Source organism: Mastomys coucha, unplaced genomic scaffold, assembly GCF_008632895.1.
Source record: "Mastomys coucha isolate ucsf_1 unplaced genomic scaffold, UCSF_Mcou_1 pScaffold20, whole genome shotgun sequence".
Lineage (NCBI taxonomy): Eukaryota > Metazoa > Chordata > Mammalia > Rodentia > Muridae > Mastomys > Mastomys coucha.
Genome location: NW_022196903.1, coordinates 35435174 through 35457832, shown reverse-complemented (window position 1 = coordinate 35457832; position 22659 = coordinate 35435174). Strand labels below are relative to the sequence as shown.

Here is a 22659-nt window from a genome sequence, read left to right as displayed (position 1 = left end):
TTCCTCCCCAACTTGCTTCTTGGTCATGATGTTTGTGCAGGAATAGAAACCCTGACTAAGACAGGAGGCTTGTAAGAATTCTTGGGAAAAATTAGAGTACAAAGTGGAGAATATTATGAACTCAGCTAGACACAAACATCATCATCATCATCATCATCCTCATCACCACAGCAGCAGCAGCAGGCCTCTATAAACAATTAACACTCATAAGCACTGTAGCATTTAACACAAATACATCATATTGTTAGATATGTTAAATACATTGTGGTTCTTAATGTACGTGTGTCTTTTATGTTGTTTGGCTTTATAGCTGAGTAAACTGAAGATTTAGGAGGCTAAGTAACTCAGAATATTCTAGAAGCAGAGCAAATACACACAGACATACAGACACGCACACACAGACACACAGACACACAGACACATACACAGACACTGAGCTCTCTACTGCCCTCACCAAGTCATAATGACTGATGTACTGGTATACTGGGTGTTCTGCTTGTGCTGTTTAAGAACTTGTATCATTTATTACTGAGATAAAAATTGGTGTTTTTATGGAGAAGGGAAGTGGCCTTAACCAAGTCTAGCAATATTCTACTAAGCAAAGTTACTCTGCATAATCTGTGGGTACAACTTACAGAAGAGGTCAATACATCTCTTATATGAAGTTATGCTCAAACTTCCCCAAAAGATCCCACAGAACTGACTTTGGAGCCCCTACTTCTTTTTGCTTCAGACAACAGTGCCTAAACACTTATAAATCCAGCCTCAACTACTCATTACTGATATAGTGTGACTTCAGTCTTATAGTATCCAGCCTAGTATATATTCACAAATTACTTGAATACAAATTACTCAAAACACAACTGATCTGGACACTGGAAACAATAATAAGTATTTTTCCCCTCTTCAATTTTTTTCATTCTATTTTTTAAAGGTAATTCTTAAACTGTTTCTTTAAAGCAATCAATGATGCCTTTGCATTTATATTCCCAGCAACCTAACGAACACTGTAAACTTTTTTTTTCCTGCTTGTAGCTTTTTCCCCCAGGTATGGCAATTTTGAGTTCTTCCACACACTTTCCTTGCCTTCACAGCACCCTGCATTTCAGGGTGATAGAACGGGTACAATCAACTAACCAATAAATACGCCACTTCTAGCAAAAGCCCCACTGCCCTTCCCACCTTATTTCCCACAATCCTTTCATGCAGCACTTACTGAGGAACTATCATTCCTATCCTTAGGTTACTGCCCTATGGGCCACACCCTGGTTTGGGAAGAGTGAACATTCTCCTCCAAGACCAGCAGAAGGTTCCCTACTTTGTAAAGAATACACTGCCCTCCAGAGCCCACGGTGCTCTAGACCTCTCATTTGTGTATGCAAAGCAGGAGAACAATCATTCCCAGTAGGACCACTCACAAGCTGATATAAACCCTGGGGTTTGAGGAACATCATCAATTGGCAGCATGGTTACTTCCACTTGAGAATAACTCCTATGGCTGTAGAGTAATCAGTCCTAGTCATTCTAGACCTACACAGTCTAACACCTGCCTTTGTGGAGATTTTGTCCTTTGCCTTTAGAAAAACTAAATACAGTAAGTCACAAACTGAAATACCCTTTGCAAGCTGCAGGATTGAGAAACACAGTAGCTTTCTTAACTTGTGCATTGGGAGGAATGAGCTGGTTGCCAAACACCTGAAAAAGAAAAAAGAGAAGTTTTCAATTAAATTCTTTATTCAACTATTGATCATATGTGTTTGTTTCTTTTTTTCTTTTTTTTTTTTGTCATCCCCAAAGAATTGACTTCCAGCCAAAGAGCAAAAGCCCATTCATGATCTCCATAACAGAATCACCACAAGCAACATAACAAAAGCATGCTGTTATTCAATGACAAGATAGGCCCAGTTTTACAATAGAATAAAAGGCTTGCTTTCCTTATCAGTGGTAGTTAGTATCTTTTCCCAACTTTATTACAAGCATACATCCTGCAAGGACACATGCTCTGAGAAGGGACATTTAAGTGTGGCTTCAGTTTTCATGCTACAATCCTTTCTCCCTCAGTCTATACTAAACTTATTCCTCAGGAGTCCTTGTTACCAGTTCATTTTTGCCATCTGTATACACAGAAGAAACCCAGTGCTCAAACCTTTTCTACTCTATTGGCTCTAGAGCTGAATAGAATCAAGACGCAAAGGATTAAATGTGAGGATTCAGAACAGCAACAGAAGGGGGCTACTACTGAGATATCCTAACTGGAGAAGAGAGCTGACAGAAGAAGAGTGAGAGCAAAACACTAAAAAGTCCCAAAGCTTCAGGTCTTGGGTGTTGAGAAATGAGTCTGGGCTATGGCAGCAGAATTCTAGAAAAGAAGCATAAAGCAAAGATTAGAGGGGAAAACTTATAGAAAGATGTCGTATTGAACAACTCAGTCTAAATCGGCCTCCTCTCTGACTGTCCATTAGAAATCCTTTCTACAATCTTACTTCTAAATAAACAAGCCTCTATGCTGGGGAGATGGCTCAGTGGGTAAATAAAAAGTAAAGTGTTTGTTGTGAAAGAGTAAGAAATTGAGTTCAAGCCGGGCAGTGGTGGCACATGCCTTTCATCCCAACACTTGGGAGGCAGAAGCAGGTGGATTTCTTAGTTCGAGGCCAGCCTGGTCTACAGAGTGAGTTCCAGGACATCCAGGGCTACACAGAGAAACCCTGTCTCAAAAAACCAAACACACACACACACAAACCCACAAAAAAACAAAAAGAAATTGAGCTCAGATCCCCAGTATCTAGGTAAGAAACTGAGAGTGTCAGTGTATATCTATAACCCCAGTGCTGGGAGATGAAACCAGGAGGATCCGGTGGCTCCCTGGCCAGAGGGTCTAATGGAAATAGTAAGCTCCACGTTCAATAATGCTAGGGAAAGCCTGGGAGAATAACATGCCAATGCTAACCTCTGGCTTCCATACATACCTGCATAAACAAATGCAGACACAAATACATGCACGTGCACGCGCGCGCGCACACACACACACACACACACACACACACACACACACACACACGCACACACACACAAACTACCCATTATCACTTCTGTTCTCTTTTTACTCTTGTATCTTGACATTTTTTGGCTAAATCTCCAAATATCATAACTTGGTCTGTTCCAATCCATTTCACTCTAGGATTCGACCAGGAATGAAGTAACTAACTCAGCTGTGGAGGTCTGAATGAAAATGGCTCCCATAGACTCATAGGGAGTGGCACTGTTGGAAGCCTGCCTTTGTTGGAGTAGGTATGGTCTTGGTGGAGGAAGTGTGTCACTGAGGGGTGAACTTTGAGGTTTCAGATTCTCAAGACAGGCCCAGTGTGGCACTCTCTCACTCAGCTACCTCTCTAGCACCATGTCTACCTGCATGCTGCCATGCTTCCTGCCATGATGACAATGGAGGAAACCTTTGAATGAATTCTAGAATGGGGTATTGCTATGACAGGCTTGACACTGGTTTTGCCTAGAAGAATATGGAACACTTTGGGACTCTGGACTAAAAAAGCCATTGGACATTTTAAACTGGTCCTAATGAGCCATACGAGTAGGATGGTAGAAGATAGTGGTGCTGGGGTTAACTTGAACTAGGAGAGCACAACTTAAGAAGTTTCAGAGGAAAATATTACTATGTAGCCTAGAGACTGTTCTTATGATATTTTGATGAAGAATGTGGCTGTTTTCTGCACTTGTCCAAAAAAAATCTGCCTGAGGCTAAATTAAGGAATTATTGATTAAATGTTTTGGCAAAAGACATTCCCAAACAACCTAGCATTGACTGTCTTCTGTGGCTAATAGTAGCCAGTCTTATGCAAACCTACAATAAAAGACTTAAACTGAGCAAGGAAAAATACAAAATGTACAGTTGAGGGAGAAAAAGGGCCCCAGGGAGTGTAAACAGATTAAAGAAAAGCATGAAGCTAAGTAGAATAAAGGGAGTGGTGACCTCAGAGCAAGACCCCAGCCAGCTAAGCTTTCAATTTATAAAAAGGAATTAAATAAAAGTTTAGGGCTAGGGCCACATACCTGTAATCCCAGCACTGGGGAGGTAGAGGCAAGGGGATTTCAGAGTTCAAGGCCAGCCTAGGTCTACAAAGGAAGTTCCAGAACAGCCAAACTTAGGCAGTAAAGGAAACTACCAAAAACAGAAAGCTGGAGAAAATGTATTTGAATAAGGAGTTCATGCAAGCAGCAGAACTTCGCAGCTTCAGCCACATGGTACCTACATTTATAGAGTCAAGGACAACAAGAAAAGAGTTAGAGAATCTTCCTCCACGACTAAGGAAAGCCTCTGAGGCCAGGTATATGCAGATGTCCTTTCTTGGAGACCTAGAAAGACCACTGCATGAGGCTGTAAAGGTGAGGCCTGGACAGCCTTGAAGACCCCAAGATGTTGAAGATGCCAGAGCTTCGGGATACCTGTCAAGGAAAGATGCTAACAGGGAATGGAACCAGCCCAAGAGAAAGAATTGTGTTGCAGTCAAAAAAAAAAAAAAAGTGAAAGGAGTTTGAGTTCTAAAGAGTGATTTGACAGCAGACATGGAGATGCAGGGTTTGGAGTAGCCCAGCTGGTTTTCTGTCTTGCTTTGGTTCAGTACTTCCTCATTATCCTCCCCTTTCCTCCATTTTGGAATAGTAATGTATGCCCTGTGCCACTGAAGTACGTGATTTGCTTTTTTCTGGTTTTTTTTTTTTTTCATTTTGATTTTACTGGTTATAGTTAAAAGACTGCCGTGAGTATCACAGACTTTCAACTGCAGACTTTTAAACATGGTTGAAACTGTGATAGACTATAGGGACTTTTGAAAAGTTAGACTAACTGCATTTTGCATTATGATATGGCTACAAGCCCATGGGAGCCTGGGAGTGGAATGTGGTAGTCTGAGGGAAAATGGCCCCCAGAGAGTCATAAGGAGTAGCATTATTGGAGGTCTGGCTTTGATGGAGGAAGTGTATACCTCGTAAGTGGGCTTTGAGCTTCCAGATGCTCGAGCTAGGCCCAGTGTGGCTCTCTCTTACTCAGCTACCTCTCCAGCACCATGTCTGCCTGCATGCTGCCAAGCTTTCAGCCTTGATGACAATAATCTAAACCTCTGAACCTGCAAGCCAGCCCCAAGTAAATGTTTTCTTTTATAAGAGTTCTGGTCATGGTGGTATGTCTTCCCAGAAACAGAAACCCTAACTAGGACCTCAGTGCTCTGTAACCAAATCCAGATCTACAGCACTAGACTGCCCCTCCTTATCCTCATTTCCAAGTCCCAAGAATTCCTAACCAGACTTGTAAAGTCAAGCGTCAAGTCCTGAGTAGATTAAGAAGTTTGTAAAAACTAGAGTTGAATTTACATGATTTTTAAAAAAATCACTCAATAATTTAAACTATAAAAAGACCACAAGAAAAGTAGAAACTGTGAGGATTAATCCACCTTTAGTCACATGGAAGGTGCTAAACATGTGCAGAGGACTGAAGGATTAGAACAGTAAGGGGTCAGTATGTGGGGAAAGTCCCTAACAAGACCTTGTTTCTGGGGAATTCAGAAAGAACACATGCAGAGGATTCACCTTAAGAGGGGGGCGTATCGGCAGAACTACCTGGAACTTAATATTAAGGTTTATTCAATAATTACCTTGATTTGATCATTAAGCATTATATACATGTTCTAGAGTATCATACTGAGACTCAAAAATAATCCGATAGCTTATTTTTTGAGGGTCTCACAGCATATATTATGCTGGCCTGAAACTTATTATGCAACCCAGGAGGTAAACACATGGCAATCCTGCCTCAGCTTCCTGGAAGCTAGATTTATAGGTGTGAACCATCTTGCTGATCTTAGAAATAAAATTTAAGGCTTATTTAAATTAATTTTTAAAATAACTTGAAGCTACACTAGATGGTACATCTGTGCAGAAATAAAATCAAATTCTTTAAAACATATTTGGAACCAAAGATGAATTTATTAATAGTATCTATTGTCACTATCATCTATGAAAATAATTCAGAAACAAACATGAGGTTTGATACCCACTTCTACTAAATGCGTTCGTTCTCTGCCATTTTAACTTTGATACATCTCTTCAGGCATTTCTGACATCATAAGCTTAAATGGCATATAACAAAAAGGCACTGAGTCACAGAAATCCATCTGTAGGGTACAAATTACAAATAGGGAAGAGAGCAAAGCCAGGGGTCTTAAATCTGAAAGGATTTATAACTCAGCTATCAGGGTCACCACAGCCAGATAAATTAATGCTTAAGCAGCATCTCATGGAACTGGATGGCAGTGCAGTGCTAGGAATCAGCTAAGTTAGTGAGATGGGCTTTAAAAGTAGAAGAAAATAATTTTAACAAGACAACTTTCAGAGGTAAAATCTGCTCTGAACCAATATCCCTGGGGGCTATTCCATCAAGAATGAGTCAGGGTTTAGCCAGATCTTCAAGGATAACTGTAAACACACTCGAATTCCTAGCTCTTCAGCCAGTCCAGTTATGTGTTCTTGGGAGTGATCCAGAAGTAAACAAGCCTAACAGGGTGGGCGTCAGCACTGTTCTTCACCAGATGGCTAACTTCCACCCATTCCACTCAGAGTTGGCTGACAGCCTGATCCATCTGGAGGTGGAGGGAAAATAGTCACACTGCGCTGATGCAAGACCCCATGTAAGAAAGTCCCTGGAGTGGCTGTGTCTTCTGCACCGTTGAGATAAGGGCAATTTAATTTTATCACAGGAAATGGCATTACCTGAGCTTCTTCACAGGCTGCTCTTCTCAGCAGGTTATCACTATCAAAGCAAACAAAAGAGACCCAGCATTAGCATTCCTAGAGATTAAGACCCAAATAGAATTGATAGGTTTTAAAAAAAGTACCTAAGTGAAGATTTCTTAAAAACCTGATCTCAAATCAGGAGCATATTCAGGAAACAGATTCTCTGAGTGAAAGCTTGTGTTAGCTATTTCTACATTCTGGTGTGTAGAAAAATGACCCAGACCCCTGACACATCTAGAGTCTGATGTCCATAACCTAAAGATCTGTAGCTCCATATGGCAACAGAAAGTGCAGATTAACTTAGAGCTTCAGGACAGGGAGAGCATCCGGAATTATCTGATAGGTCTTTCATGAAGAGCAGTTTTTATGGCTATGATCACAACACATGTGACTCTGGGAGGATGGTCACCTCCTGGCCTTAAAGATGAAAAAGGCTGTGAGCCTAGGATTGTTGACAGCCCTGCCAACCTGGAAAAGTCAGGAAGTAGCTCTTCCCCTTAGAGCCTTCAGGAGGAATGGCAGGTCTTCTAACCCTTGGAGTTTGGCCCATAAAATAGAATGATAAATATTGGCGGCGTGTAAAACTAAGTTAATAGTCAACAAAAGGAAACTAATACACATGTCTTGGGGTTTTCTACCCAATGGATATTACTTGGGTCATTTGCCAACGATGAATTTGATATTTAGGGGCTTCTGCTACTGTTTCATCTGAGTCCTCTTTTTTATAGCACTATCAGATACTCTATTATACATGAATGGAAACAGGAGGTAAAAGTCTGGCTTCCAAATATGAAAACATTCTTTCAGAATACAAACATGTGTTTAACATGAAAGGTCTCCAGAGTGTGTCATGAGAGCACACTAAGTGGGCTCTGATTGCTGGAAGAGGCCAAGGCCAATCTTCCACACCCAAGTCTGCACTTACACACCTGGTATTGCTAGAAAATAACCAAAAAAAAAAAAAAAAAAAAAAAAAAAAAAAAAAAAGAAAAAGAAAAAAGAAAAAAGATTTTAAAGGAAAAAAGGGTTACTTTACATATATTCCTTGATCACCATTATAACATTGGAGACCTGAAATTTGGCAACTGAGAGTAATTTCAGGACTGATAATTAGGGATGAATGAGAATAAAAATACTAGATTTTTGCCACCGTTGTTGCCTGTTAACCTGTCTTCCACAGCCAAGCAACACAATACCCCAAAATAGTGAATGACCCGAGAGCTAGAAACAATGTTCCATGGAAAGTATAATGGCTCCATTACCTCAAAAGCACACATTAATAGAGTTGAGAGGTGCTGATCTGTTATGAGGGCTAGTCCATAAGTGGCCCTGACAGCCAGGTTCAGGCCCCACCTGCTATGTAACTCTGCACATCAGCGCAGGTGGCAGGGGAGTTGTGCAACCTTCTCCCCTCCCCAACCTTTCATCATTATTAATACTGCCTCATCTTTCAGAATATTCTTCAAAATCAAAAGAATATTAATCTAATGTACAAAATGGAACATGCTGCCTATAGAAAAGTCAGAATATGTACTGACTTAGTCTATACAAAGAAAATCCCAATATGATCACAGTTAACTCTAATATCTAAATCACATAAACTATCTTGATCTTATTCTCTGAATCAGGACGTTTGTCAAAACACAAATGCATTCTCAAAGAAAAAGAGTCCTTGAACTGAGACGGACAGTCCTCCAGTGATCTACAAGAATAGCTCTAAGACACCGCTCCTCCACCAGATACCCAAATCACTACTCACAACTTTTAATACAAGATAAAGGCTACTTATATAAACACTTGCACTGTGTTGTTCAGACACAGACAAGAAAAAAATACATACATCTTCAGTATAGATTTAATACTTATGAATACTTTTTAATCTACAATGGGTTCAGTCCACAGATGCTAAACCTACAGATATAGTCAACTATATGTTGATGATCTATATATTAAGCTCTAATAACTACTTTAAGAAATTCCAAAAATCTTTCAGAAATACAGTTTTGCTAGAGTTTCAGAGAATATAACCATGTGACAAAAACAGAAAAAATGAAGTGACTATGATGAGGTAGATACTGTAACATGAACAGTAAAAGCTGTAGAGAGGTCTGTGGATTCCACAGGCCATGCCTTCTAACTTCCCTCCCCTGACTTGCAGCTGAATCCCATCCCCCAACTCCAGCAGGCACCGCCTGAAAGTCCACATGTAGAAAAATGCAAATAGAAAATAGACCATATCTATCACCCTACACAAAACTCAAATCTAAGTAGGTCAAAAACCTCAACCTAAAATCAGACACATTGAACTTGACAGAAGAGAGGGTGAGGAGTAGCCTTGAACACATTGGCACAGGAGACAACTTCCTGAACAGGACACCAATAGCTCAGGCATTAAGATCAACAGTTAATAAATGGGACCTCATGAACTGAAGTGTCTGTAAGGCAAAGGACACTGTCAATCGGACAAAAAGGCAGCCTATAGAATAGAGAAAACATTTTTCACCAACCTTATATCTGATAAAGTGCTAATATCCAAAATACTAAAGAACTCAATAAATTAGATATCAAAAAACCAAATAATCCAATTTAAAAATGTGCTACACATCTAAACAGAATTCTCAATAGAGGAATCAGAAATGGCTGAGAAATATTTAAAGGAATGTTAAGCATCCTTATCCATCAAAGAAATGGAAATCAAAACTACTTTGAAATTCCATCTTACACCTGACAAAATGGCTAAGATCAATAATACAAGTGACAGCTAACACTGGCAAGAATGTGAAACAACAGGAACACTCCTCCATTGCTGGTGGGAGTGCAAACTCATACGGCTACCACTGAAATCAATATGGTGGTTCCTCACAAAGTTGGGACTCAATCTACATCAAGACTCAGCTATACCACTCTTGATATACCCAAAGGACACTCCATCCTAACACAAAGACATCTGTTCAATCATGTTCCCTGTGGCTTTATTCATAGTAGCCAGAAACTGGAAAGAACTGAGATGTCCCTCAACAGAACAGATGAAGAAATTGTAGTACCTTTACATAATGAAGCATGACTCAGCTGTTAAAAAAAATGACATCATGAAATTTGAAGGCAAATGGATAGAACTAGATAAACTCATCTTGAGTGAGGTAACCTAGACCCAGAAAGATAAATATGGTATATATTCACTTATCATTGAGTAAATGATAACAGCTACAATTCAGAAAGGTTAGGTAGAGAGGAGGGATCTAGGGGAATCTCCCTAAGAGGAGTAATTATAACAGACTTTGTGAGTGGACTGGAGTCTGTAGGGATTCAATGAGGAATCTGGTGAGGGAAGAGAAGGGGTGGAGGGAGAGAGTTTGGCTAGACTTGAGGGGTACTTGAAGGGTGGTATGGAGACCTAGTACAGTGGAAACTTTCTAGACTCTATGAAGGGGGTCCTAATGGAGGCTCCTAGTAATGGGGAGTATATTGTCTCAATTGGCTATCTCTTATAGCCAGGTAAGACTTCCAGTGGTAGAATTAGTGAACATTCAATTGAGCAGTTGGCCAAGAGGATCCCACAAAAATCCCCAAACAACCCAGGCTGTTGTTAAGACAAAAGGCTGCTCTCTGCAAACTATCATGGGATGGGGTGTTGCCAGTCACCCACACACCTCACTGAACATAGTGAAGTCGAACTGGTGCCTACATGGAGCCCTTACTCCTATAGTCTAGTCTCTTTAGTATAGGAAGGTACTTTGTAGGCTACAGAAAAAGAAACATGAACACCAACCCACCCACAAAACTTTGACCTATCTTTGAATAATATGCTAGGGCAATGGTGGCACAGACCTTGTAGGAATAACCAACCAATGTATGATTTGACCTATGGCCCACTCCACAGGAAGGAACTCACACCCCAACATTGCTTGGATAACCAAGAACCAAAAACTAGATAGCCCAGAGACCTAAGGTAAAGCCAAACCTGACAGATCTTAAAAATCAAACAAACAAACAAACAAACAAAAAAACCAGTAAAATGATTCCCAGTAATATTCTGTTATACTCCTAGATCAGAGCCTTATCTGGTCATCATCAGAGAGGCTACCTCCAGCAGCAGATGGGAACAGATGCAGAGTCCCATATCCAGACAGTATGCAGAGAGTCTAAATTGGAGGTCTCCCTCCAATCCCTCCCATCAGAGCTCAGGGAATTCTGAAGAAGAGGAGAGAGAAAGAGTGGATGGAGGACCCCAGGATAACATGGTCCTCTGAATCAACTAAGCAAAGTGCTTATGAGTTCACAGAGACTGAAGCAGCAAGCACAGGGCCCACATGGTTCTACATAGGTTCACTGCATATATATTTTAGCTATTAGCTTAGTGATTTTATGGGTCTCCTGACTATGAGAACAAGTTGGTCTCTAATTCTTTTGCCTACTCTTAGGACTCTCTTCCTCCTGTTGGGTTGCTGTGCCCAACTTCAATATGATAGTTTTTGTTTTATCTTATTATAATTTGTTTTTTTTTTTTTATGTTTGGTTGGTATCTTAGAAGCCTGTTCTTTTCTAATGACGGGCAGAAATAGAATAGATCCAGAGGGGAAGGGGTGGGGGTGGGGAGGGACTAGAAAGAGTAGAGGGAAGGGAAACTGTAATCAGGATATATTGTATGAGAAAAGAATCTTTTCAATAAAAGAAAAAATAAAGGAAGGAAGGAAGGAAGGAAGGAAGGAAGGAAGGAAGGAAGGAAGACAAAGAGAAGGATCTGGTGGATAACCAAGAAAAGGATTAAATTTTCCTTATTTCCCATCATTCCCTTTGATACTGCTTTTATACTTCATGTTTTGCTTCTCCTAAAAAGTTCAGACCTCCAAGTAGTTGGTCATTTTATCTCTCCCCAGATGGTATGTTTTAATCTGCAATATCTCTAGCAGGTCTGTGTTTCAGACATTCAGTCCCCAGCTTGTGGTGCTGTTTTGAAAGCTATGGCACTTAGGAGGTAGTGCCTAGCTGCCTGAAGGGTCACTATGGGGTCAGCCTTTGAAGGTGATCCGGTCCTTGGTTCCAGCCCACACTCTCTTGCCTTCTAATTCATCCACATGCTCCCTCTACCATGCCTTCCCCAGAATGATACACTGTAACCCATATGAAACAGTGAGTTGAAATAAGATTTCTGTCCATTGTTGTAAGTTGTTTCTGTCCATTATTTTAATCATAGTTATGAAAACCAACTAATACAGATTTGGAGAAGAAAAAAAAAATACAAACCCACCCTGCCTTCAACCAACCACACATGAAACTACTCACCTTGTCTTCCTTTAAATAACTTATTTAAATAAAGGATAATTTGCCAGTATTTTCTCCTGTACAACCCACAGCCCAGACTCTTGCAGACAGTGGGAACTCAATGAATACTTGTTAATAAATAAGTGGCAAATGTTTGAACAGGAAAATTGACTCACTGTGCTCAGAAGGCACACTTCGTCCTTGAAGGGAAACTGAAGGCTATTCTTGTCTGAGTTCCTGGCAATCCTGAACCAGATCATCTGAGACAGTTCTCCAGTGTAGCCAAGGACAAGGAAGAAAACCCCACACGGTCATGGGAATGCTGCCAGGTCAGGACCTCAGACTGTGTGTGAGCATACACATGAAGAACAGGATGCAACTGGTACTCTTCAAAAACCAAAAGGAGTTTCTTTCTGTATATCACTAAGCCCTAGAACTGTTCCAGTGTCAGAAAATTCTAAATACCTAATGGATCAAGAGTCTAAATGTGAGCCAGAGACCTAGCTACCAAACACAGAAAACTGACTGTACATCAACTGGCAGCCCATGTTCTTTCTATATAGCATGGTGCCTACTGGGCACTAATGACAAATACAATTTACAAGAGGCTCTCCAAAATGTAGTCATTTCAGAAAGGGTCCCTACTCAGAACCAAAATGGAAGCTCTTTGATACAAAGGAATTAGAAGCTTCTGGATTAGAAAATAAGGAACAACAACAAAAAAAATCTGCTGATGTTACTGCCTGAGGCTTTAAAAGAATATGAACTTGCCTGCTACTACAGGTAATAGGATGCTCTCAATTTATTCCAAGCCATAAATGTTTTATTTATTACTTTAGGACTGCAAAATAAGATAAGTTGTTACTTCAATAACAGCTTTACATGAAGAGAAAAATTACACTGATCCATCCTATTTCCCTAAAAGGATATTTTCCACTACAGTTAGAAGCAAACTGTTCAGCAATTTCTACCACCAGTTTTCCCTTGGTGCATGCAAACACTGTCTTTGCTTTGCACAAAACAGATTTCAAGTTGAGATGTTTACAGCAACCGTGGTGACTTACTCAAGCTTCCTAAAATAATTAGTCATCACATTGCCAGGGGCTACACTCACTTCTTGTTGATGAAGAAGGGATAGAGAAAAAAGTAACAGCAACACAAATAGTGCATCTCAGCCAGTGACTAGAAGGAGAGTATTTCCCAATTACACAGTTCAACCCCTCCTCTTGACCTAGACTCCCCTTCCAAGGAGGTGAAGGCTGCCGCACGGGCCCTGTTACATGTGAGAAAAACGGTGACCACATCACTTATGCCTACGAGATAGAGCTTCGACACAGCAGAGGGAAGTGCAGCCTACTTGGAAGAATGTTCAAGCTTTCCTTCCTAAAAAAATGTTCAGTTCTTTAGGGAAAAAAAGTAAGTAAGACAGGTTAGAACCCCAAGGGGACAGTTCAAATGCTTGAAAGGATATGGGGGCCTCCACTCTAGTATCTCTGTTTTTATGGATAGCATCTTTCCATGTTCCTGGGCCTCCATATGATGGACACCAAGGAAATTTATATCTTCTTAACTCTCTCAAGCACAAAATGATAAAGAACTCTCTACAGTCCTGAAGTTGCATAAAGAAGGAAAATATTGTTGATATGTACTAAGTGCCAATGTCTTCACTTCAATGCCATAAAACTATATAAAAGAAAGCAAGAGCCATATAGGCGATGGCTGGCATCAAAGTCCACTATAGTTGTGTTGCTGAGTACAAATGGGTAAAGAACAAGGAAGTTAACAAACAACCCGCAAATGTGTAGGCAGCCTCCTGGACTAGGGAAAAGTGCACACAGGGGGTCAGCAGCTTTTTAGTTGGGGGCTTAATTTAACAGTGGATGAGACATTTTAAAATAATATAAAGCAAGGCAAAAGCAGTTCCCTCAAGAATTATTATTTGCTAAAACAAAAGAAGAGAGGAGAGACAAAGTTGTATAATAAATAACAATAATAATAACTCATAGAACTCAATGAATTGAATACAACAGCTACACAAGGAATGAGAAAGAAGCCTGCAGGAGGGTATTCAACAATGAACTAAAAACACTTCCAACAAGCCCTTGCCAACATGTGTGAACCCACTTACTGAATGAGATTTGTGATTCAAAGAGTTTTTGGATTTGCTCACTGCCAAAACATGGATTCCTGACACTGACAGTAATACTTAGGTCTGCAGCCCCTGACTGTTCTCTTTGTTCCTGTGCCCAAGCAGGAAAGACAAACAGCAGCCAGAGCAAAGGCTCTTGTCAATGGTGTCCAAACCCAAGCCCTATTTCCTAGACATCTAAAATGTTAAGGTTGAAATGTTCTTAAAGACAATGTAGCCATCCTTTACAATGCTTCCATACACCCAACCCCAGCAACCAAATGGTGTAACACCACCCTCCTAGTAACAAAGGTCACTGTGGAGGTGATTCTCATCTTGTACTGACATAAAAAAAGAACATATAAAAGCCCAAACTCAGTTTCTATCCCCAAAAGACTGCAGAATGTTCACTCGGGCAGTTTTCCCAACCCCTTTGAGCACCTAAAAAATGATTAATTGATCTAGTTTGAGGAAACCCCTGGCCTGTGGACATACACACTGTTAGACAGTGACTGGAGGGGCTGGAGAGATGGCTCTGTGGTTAAGAGCACTGACTGCTCTTTCAGAGGTCCTGAGTTCAATTCCCAGCAACCACATGGTGGCTCATAACCATCTGTAATGGGATTCAATGCCCTCTTCTGGTGTGTCTGAAGACAGCTACAGTGTACTCACATACATAAAATAAAAAGAAAAGAAAAAAGAAACTGACTGGAGGTTTAGCACTAGAACTGAAACACCCGGCTTCTCGGCCTGCGGCAGCTTCTGCTAATACCCCTGCCACTTTCTAAGTATTCTCAGCAGTAACAAAGCCCTGTCCACTGCTCATCAGTCACCCACTTCACACTTTCTCCTGCACTGGGACTGGAGTGCTATTATAGTCTTTCTCTTGCAAGTGGGCTTAGGGAAAAGCCTTTCCCAACCTCTGAATAATTCAGTAATATTTATCAGGCAACAAGACAGAGGCCTCAACTCTACCACTCCAAAGGCTGTCCCAAGCAGCTTGGTTGGTTCCTGTTCTTTCACATGCTGAAATAAGGAATCCCCAAACCACCTTTCCCCAATATTCTCAGATCACTTTTCTGCACTTGTACAGAACAGGCTATTACTCGGGAATGCTTCAAGGAACTCTTGGTTTCTCAGGTTTCCTCCTTATGCCTGTTTACCTTCCAGCTCAAAATAGGAAATTATTTAAAAAAAGATGGTATCCTAGAGGAGTCTCTCTTATGACTAACCTGTCCTGTGAGCCCGCCCTATAGGACTTTTCATTACCCAGAAGATGCTTCTGTAGTCTATGTCCCCCACTACACATGCACACACACACATACACACACACACACGCACACACACACACACACACACTCTCACACACACACACACACACACACACACATACACACATCCATTGACTGAGAAAATGGAAAAGTCTATCTGCAAGCCTTTTCTTCCCTTAGAATATGAAATTATTCTTCACTTTTTTTTCTAGATCCAAATCCACACAAGATACCAATGTTTCTTCCTACCCCACCATTCTGACAGTCATAGACACACAAATAATCTGACTAAATTCTCTATACTCTGTATAGGGTCCATCTCTGACTGGTGGCTACATTTCTGCTTAGGCCTATGTTATACTACCATTAGGGGATGCTTCATCTACCATTAGAGAGTATCCATTGTCCTCTAGCTTTTGTGTGTGCTTGTGTGTGTGTGTGTGTGTGTGTGTGTGTGTGTGTGTGTGTATGTGTAATATTTCTACTCCTATCTAATTCATTTTTATTAATACATTTGATTGTATATGTATGTTTGTGTGGTGCATTTGCCATAGCATATATGTGGAGGTCAAAGGACAACTTCTGAGCGTCAGTTCTCTCATGCCTACATTTTTCTATCCATTCACTTTTTATCCATTTATACACCTTATTGCAGACTTGCTTTTCCATACGAATGTATCATTCACTCTGCCACTCTACTAGGCAACCAAAACATTAGCTCTCTAGGTCCCAGTGACCACTCTTATATCTTGGCAAATGTCTTAAAAGCACATATATACTGAATCTCAGGTATAAGCAAGGAATTAAATCTAGAAAAGAAATGACAATGTACTACTCAGAGACTATGGATTATGAAGATATTCAAGAACATATAAGCTGAGAGAAAATCTCCCTTCGCTCACAACCTGAAAATTCTCTCTAAAAACATCCCACATGAGATGGTACTCACTGTAGGTTCAAAGCTCTTGACAGATCTGGACAAGCTCTGACCTGAAGATACTAAGTTCGTAGCTACTAATATCAGTGTCTTGCTGTTTTGAAGCATTGGTTACTACTAAGGAACAGCTGCTTTCAGTATCAGCTACAATTATTTTCTGTTCAGGTCTTGGAACAAGTAAAATCACTAACATAAAAATTTCCTCAATTATGTGAGGTCAAAAAGACAAAATATAACTTAAATATACCTCCTGTCTTCCACCTTAGCTCCCCAACTTAGATACAGAAAAGTACAGATACCAATTTTTTTTTTAAGGAAGAAATCTGTTTTCCACATAATCTAACAAAAGGAATTGAAAAGAAATGGAATATAATTAAACTTCATTGTATTTAAAAGTTAAAAAAAAAAAAAAAGGTTCCTTTATTCCCTATCACATCTGGGCTGACAAGCATGTTATTTAATTGCCCACAAATGAGCTTCTTTAAATAGAACCCATTAAAGCCCCAATTTCAGCATCAGCCCGTGCATGCATGGGGTGGGGAAATAGGGTGATGCAAAATGAACTTTGAAATGACTAAAAAGCAAAACAAACTGCTTTATCAAAATTTCAACAAAATCTAAAACAAAGAGAAGCTACGAAGGGGAATAAACTTCCTACCTCCAGCACTGGCGAAGCAAGTGCTCCAGGGGAGGAAGCCAGAGCCTGGACCATTGCCTGCAGGGTTAGAGGCTCATCTGAGCTGAGAGCGGGGGGAAAGCATGCGTTTTCAAACATCCAGAGACACTCGGACCCAAAGCCCAAGACACTCCTGAAACCATAATCTCCACCAAAGGAAAAAATACCAGTCTAGTCAAGTGTGGTTCATGCATAATTTATACCTGGCAGCTAACACATTCCATGTGCCTATCCTGTCAGGGTCTCAAACTCAGTGTGCCTAAAATAGAATATAATACCTCTTCTTCAAACCAATTCTCCTTGGTGACTTTCTTCTTTCTGCATCACCAATTATACCAGTCTCGAAGCCACAAAATGATTTCTCCTCTGCCTCAGCCAAATACCCAGTCAATCACCTTGCAATAACAACAGCTAGCGCCTGCGGAGAGCTAAATTTAAGCACGGTATAAGACAGCTGACCCACATCTCCTCATTCAGTCCTTGCAACTCACCTGCCAAACACATATAATTATCCCTCATGTGGGACGAGGAGCCGAGGCTCAGAGTTAAGTGGTTAAGTGACTTGACAAGGCCTCGAAGCCGACAGGTAGCAAACCTGAACCCTGGAAGCCTCCGTGACTGCCGGACCATTCCCAGGACCCAGCTTCGTTTCTGCCATTTGCTCTCCTTCCCTTATGCTGCCTCTAGTTCAGGCCTTTAATAGCTTTGAGGTCAACTTCTAAAATGTACCCTGCAAAGGAGGCTAGGCTAAACTTAAGCACCTTAAAATGCTACCTTGTTCACAATATTCTTCTCCTCTTAAGATCTTTACTGCTGCACAAACACAGGTATCTTATATGTAAAGCCTCCTACAACCTGGCTTTTCCATTGAAAACATGTAACTCTAGTCACATTCTTTATCAGTCTCCACTAAGTCTTCAAGCCCAACTCAAATGGCATCCTTTTAAGATTTCCCTCATGAGGGAAAAAACAAAATGTGTTGTTTCTGCTAATGCTCTTTGTACCAAGTTCTAGTCTAAGAAAAATCTGTATGAGAACCCATAGAGAAGGGTACTATTACTGTCTACTACCTCCAGTTTATAGGCAGAGAATCTAATATGGACAAGTGAAGTTACCCAAGGCTCCACTACTTGCGGTGGTTTAAGTGAGAATGGCCTGTATAGGCTCATATATTTGGAAGGTTGGTTCCCAGTTTTTGAACAGTCTAGGAAGGATTAGGAGATGTGGCCTTATTGTAGGAGATATGTCACTGAGGGTGGACCTTAAGTTTCAAAAGGCCCATATCACTGCCAGCCTCTCCCCACTACACCCCCACACACACACACCTCTCTTTCCCTCCTCTTTCAAACAGGTATAAGCTTTCATCTTCTTCTCCAGTGCCACGTGTGCCTAGGCTGCCTTGGCCATGGTGTCTTCACAGCACAGACTAGTAACTGAGGCATGGCTGATAAATATGCACTTCAATTCCACATTGCCAGGCTCTAGAGCCTTATCTTAACTCTTACTGTAGGGACCTCTGAGAAGTGATCCTTCTTTCTCAATAGCTTGGCAATTGCACCCAAATCCTCTGGTCACTCACACACAACAACAGTGTGATATGCTCTCATTGTCCCTATTTCCTCATTTGCATGTAGCCATGAATCTCATACTATCATGCTACTATGAGGCTAATAAGTGTATCACCAAATTATTAGGTAAATAAAACAATGTCATAAATACCAAGAGCTGAGAATCAGATCCAGCAACATTGACTGTTAGCTATTATCATTAAGGTCTCGATACAATTGAATGGCACTGCACAAACCCTGTACACAACTTCATAACCATGGTTTAGAAAGGCCAAGTGTACATCTAACTATGTTTGGTGTTACAAGACATAGAAGAAAAAAAAATCTTCAAGATTAATAGGAATCAATGAGCACAGAGCCCAGGACCATGGCTACTATATCATTTGCTCTACAAACTTAACAAGGGACTTAATGTGACTGAAATTTTAAAAATCTTCAGGAAAAGATAGCAGGAATTCTAGCCAACTTGAGATAGTAGATAGTTTATTGAGAAGGGAGACTTGGGTCATAGGCAAGGGTCAGTAGTAGAACTACTTACTGCCAGAAGCCTGGAGCCAGAGGCATAAACTGAGAAGTGGGGGCCAAAAAGAAGCAGGATTAGAGCCATCATTACTGAGCCAAAAGGGTTAGTTGAAAAGTGATGCCAAGGCTGCATGACCAAAACAGTGAGACAGACCAAAGGCAGAATAAGCTAGGACAAGGTCTCCAGTGATTACAGACAATGAGTGCTAGTCAGATCATCAAGGTTTCAGGTATGTCTTGATGTTCTTAATGGTTTGAGCCTTACTGTTCTGAAGTTAATGCTATATGCAAATTAAGGTTTATTTTATATTTATTTTATGTATATGTGTAAGTACCTATACCATGTATATTCACAGTGCCCAGAGGCCAGAAGAAGGTATCAGATTCTCCTAGAAATGGAATTACAAGGGATTATGAGAGACTATGTAGGTGCTGGAAAATAATCTCAGGTCCTCTATAAGAGCAGCCAGTACTCGGAACCACAGAGCCATGTCTTCAGCCCCTACCTTAGACATTTTCAAATTGTCTCATTACACATGGAAGGAGAAATAGAAAAGGGCTCAGATCTTCTTCAATCATCTGGCAAGTCTTTGTCTTCCTGCCCTAATGGCTATCTCGTGTCATTCATCACCCAGATACCAGCAGCACTTTGTTGTAACTATCCAAGGACTAAGTAGTTATTACATCAAATTACTCAAGAGCATTTACTGAATGTACATCTAGAATACACTAAGTTAGACCTTTTCAGTTATCTTATCGATCCTTCAGTGACCCAATAAGATAGTACTATGCCCATTCCACAGTTGAAGAAGGTAAAGAAAGCTTCCAGAGCCCAAGGTCACACCACTAGGATGTCTCACTGCTATCTGACTCCAGTGACAACTTTCACACCACACTGCTTCCTTTCTTCTGCTACTCTTTAATCAGCAGGCTCTTTGCTACTAAAAGGCTAGAAAAGTAGGAAAGGCTATTGCAGGTAAACCGCTGACATGATGAACTGGCAGCCTGGAACATAATCTTCCCCAGGGATCCCAGAAGGCTCGGTAAGAGCAGTTGGAGAGGAATGAGCAATACTTAAACTCTCTTTACTCTCAGCACACGGGGTCATTTCCTCCTCTTCAATTGCTCTCTCAGAGCTGTGCTGAGAGCCATCCCTGCTGCTCCTGCCAACTACAGCAGCCTTCAGCAGGAAAATTATATAGGAGAAATCTAAAAAAAATAAAAATAAAAATGAATTTCTTCTTTGAAACTTGGGAGAAGGGAGAAAATAGATGGAACTCTCAAGAGAGAAGAAATCCATAAATACTACAAACAATAAAAAAAAGGCTACAAATATGTTATACCAAAAGATTAATAAGAGGAGGCAATAAAAATGGGACAGATAAATTAAAATTAAAGCAGACCTGCTGTGAATATCCTCTCACCTCTTCTATTTACATGGAGTGTCAAGAGAAGATAAAATGTCTAAAGAAACACAATGGTCCTAGAATTCCTCTTTTACCTCTGAACAGCCATGTGGCTGGGGGTCACTTACAAAACAAGTCAATTAAGTCAGACATCTGTAAGACACCAGCATGAAAGACAAAGAAAACAAAAGGACTGGTAAAGTAACTAAAAAAACCAAAGACAGCCAGGTAAAGGTTGAAAAGGGTTAAGAGGCTAGAAATGGACTTTGTCGAAGGCCTGCTCAATCAAATGATGAACTATAAACCAAACTCCACTAACCTGAGTCTAAAATGGCAGACAAGACTGAGAGGAAAACATTAAAAGCTGGTATAAATGAAAAGATAGGGAGGGCAGTAAACAAATGGAATTGTCACTTCAGAAAAGATATCTTTAACTTTGGAATGACTTTGGTCAACAAGGAAAAGCCAAAGCTTAAGAACACAAATGAAGGCACAGATGGTGAGGGTCAGGTACAAAGGAGAGGTCCCTGGGCAGCAGGAAGGCTGCCTCATCCACTGAAGAGGGCCCAGGACTTCAGCGAGTGAAGTTCTCCAGGAAGGATTATCTTTCTTTCTGCCTGCCTGCCTGCCTGCCTGCCTCAGTGCTAAGAGATCATAGATACAACTTGACAGTAAGAGACATCAGAGGTTGGGTTGCCAATTGGACTTCTCTGTGTGGAGGCTTTCTTTTGCAAGCCATTTGAATCATATACTAATGACTCTCAGGCTCAGAAAACTTTCAGGCCAGTTTTTCATACACAAACACTTTTGTGCCTGTGGTTTTTAATTTTCTCTTTAAAATGAGAGCTAAGGCAGAAGGATTTACCAGAAATTCATGAATATTTCAGGATACATTTGTGAGCAATGAAAGAAAAAGCTGACTTCAGATAGAGCATATTGCTTGTTTGGAATTCAACAGTCTGGACGTGAGTTCAGAAGGGGCCAATGGAGTGGCTACTCGGCTGCTTACTGTCATCCTTTTATCCTCCCCAGTAAACACATGTGCACTGAGTCCTTCTATGTCCAGGGGCTTCAGGATAATGCCATGCAGGACAGAGGCTATATAGCATTATGATAAGAGAAGACACAAGCAGAGCAAATCATCACAATAGCAATGAGTGATTTTATGTGTGTATGCACACATGTGTGAGCGTACGAGTGTAGGAGTACTCACATGTGTAGGTACTCACAGAGGGCAGAGGCTGATGTTGAGTGTCTTCCTCTATCATTCTATACCTTCTTTTCTGGAGACAGGGTCTCTTAGAGACCCTGGAACTCACAGTTTTGACTAGGTTGGACACCAGTAAGCCCTAGGGATTGTCCTATCTCTACAACTCCAAAGATGGGGTTACAGGTGCACACTGCCATATCTAAGTTTTATGTGAGTGGTGGGGCTCCCAAATCAGTTCCTTACCTTTGCACAGTAAGCACTTTAGCCACTGAGCCACCTCACTGGCCCCACAACAGCAATGAGTGTTCCTCTATAGAGGAAGAGTTCATAGCATTATGGAGAAAATGCAGGAAGGCTGCCTAATCTAGATTAGAGAGAGAAGATCTCTTAGAAAAGACCGTACTTGAGACTTGGAGAAACTTCAGTTGCCCAGAAAAGCATGTTATATGCAAAGCCCTTCCAGGGATTCTGAAACATAATAATCACATCACTTGAGAAGACTTAAGGGCCATATGCTAAAATGTAAGATACAGCAAATGTCCAAGTATCTCGGGAAATAAAATAGATAGTGAGTATGTCCAATAACTGAGGAGCAGGTTGAGCAGGAGGATTTTTGTTTTTAGGATGCTGAGTCAGAGATACCTGTGAAGCATCCTAAGATAAGTACTTGTATTGGTTACTTTTCTATTGTGATAAAACATCATGACCAATGCAGAAGAGTTAGTTTGGGCTAATGCTTCCAGAGACTGAGAGTCCAAAATGGCAAAAACAAAGGCACAGTAGCAGAAGAAGGAAGCAGAGAGAGCAAACAATAAATGCTGTGAGTCTTTTAAACCTCAAAATCCACCCTTAATGGCATATTGGGAGGCCACATCTCC

The 22659-nt window shown here is 40.8% G+C and overlaps 1 protein-coding gene across 3 annotated transcripts in view; it reads right to left on the bottom strand.

The window, feature by feature from the left end:
- Positions 1-22659, bottom strand: part of Agk (acylglycerol kinase) — a 94887-nt gene that overhangs the window by 48118 nt on the left and 24110 nt on the right. For all 3 annotated transcript variants that reach the window (XM_031381644.1, XM_031381641.1, XM_031381643.1), the window contains exons 3-4: positions 6778-6817; positions 1616-1695 (exon numbers count right to left, since the gene is read on the bottom strand). In XM_031381644.1, the coding sequence (XP_031237504.1) occupies positions 1616-1695; positions 6778-6817 (120 nt within the window). The remainder of the gene's footprint in view (positions 1-1615; positions 1696-6777; positions 6818-22659) is intronic.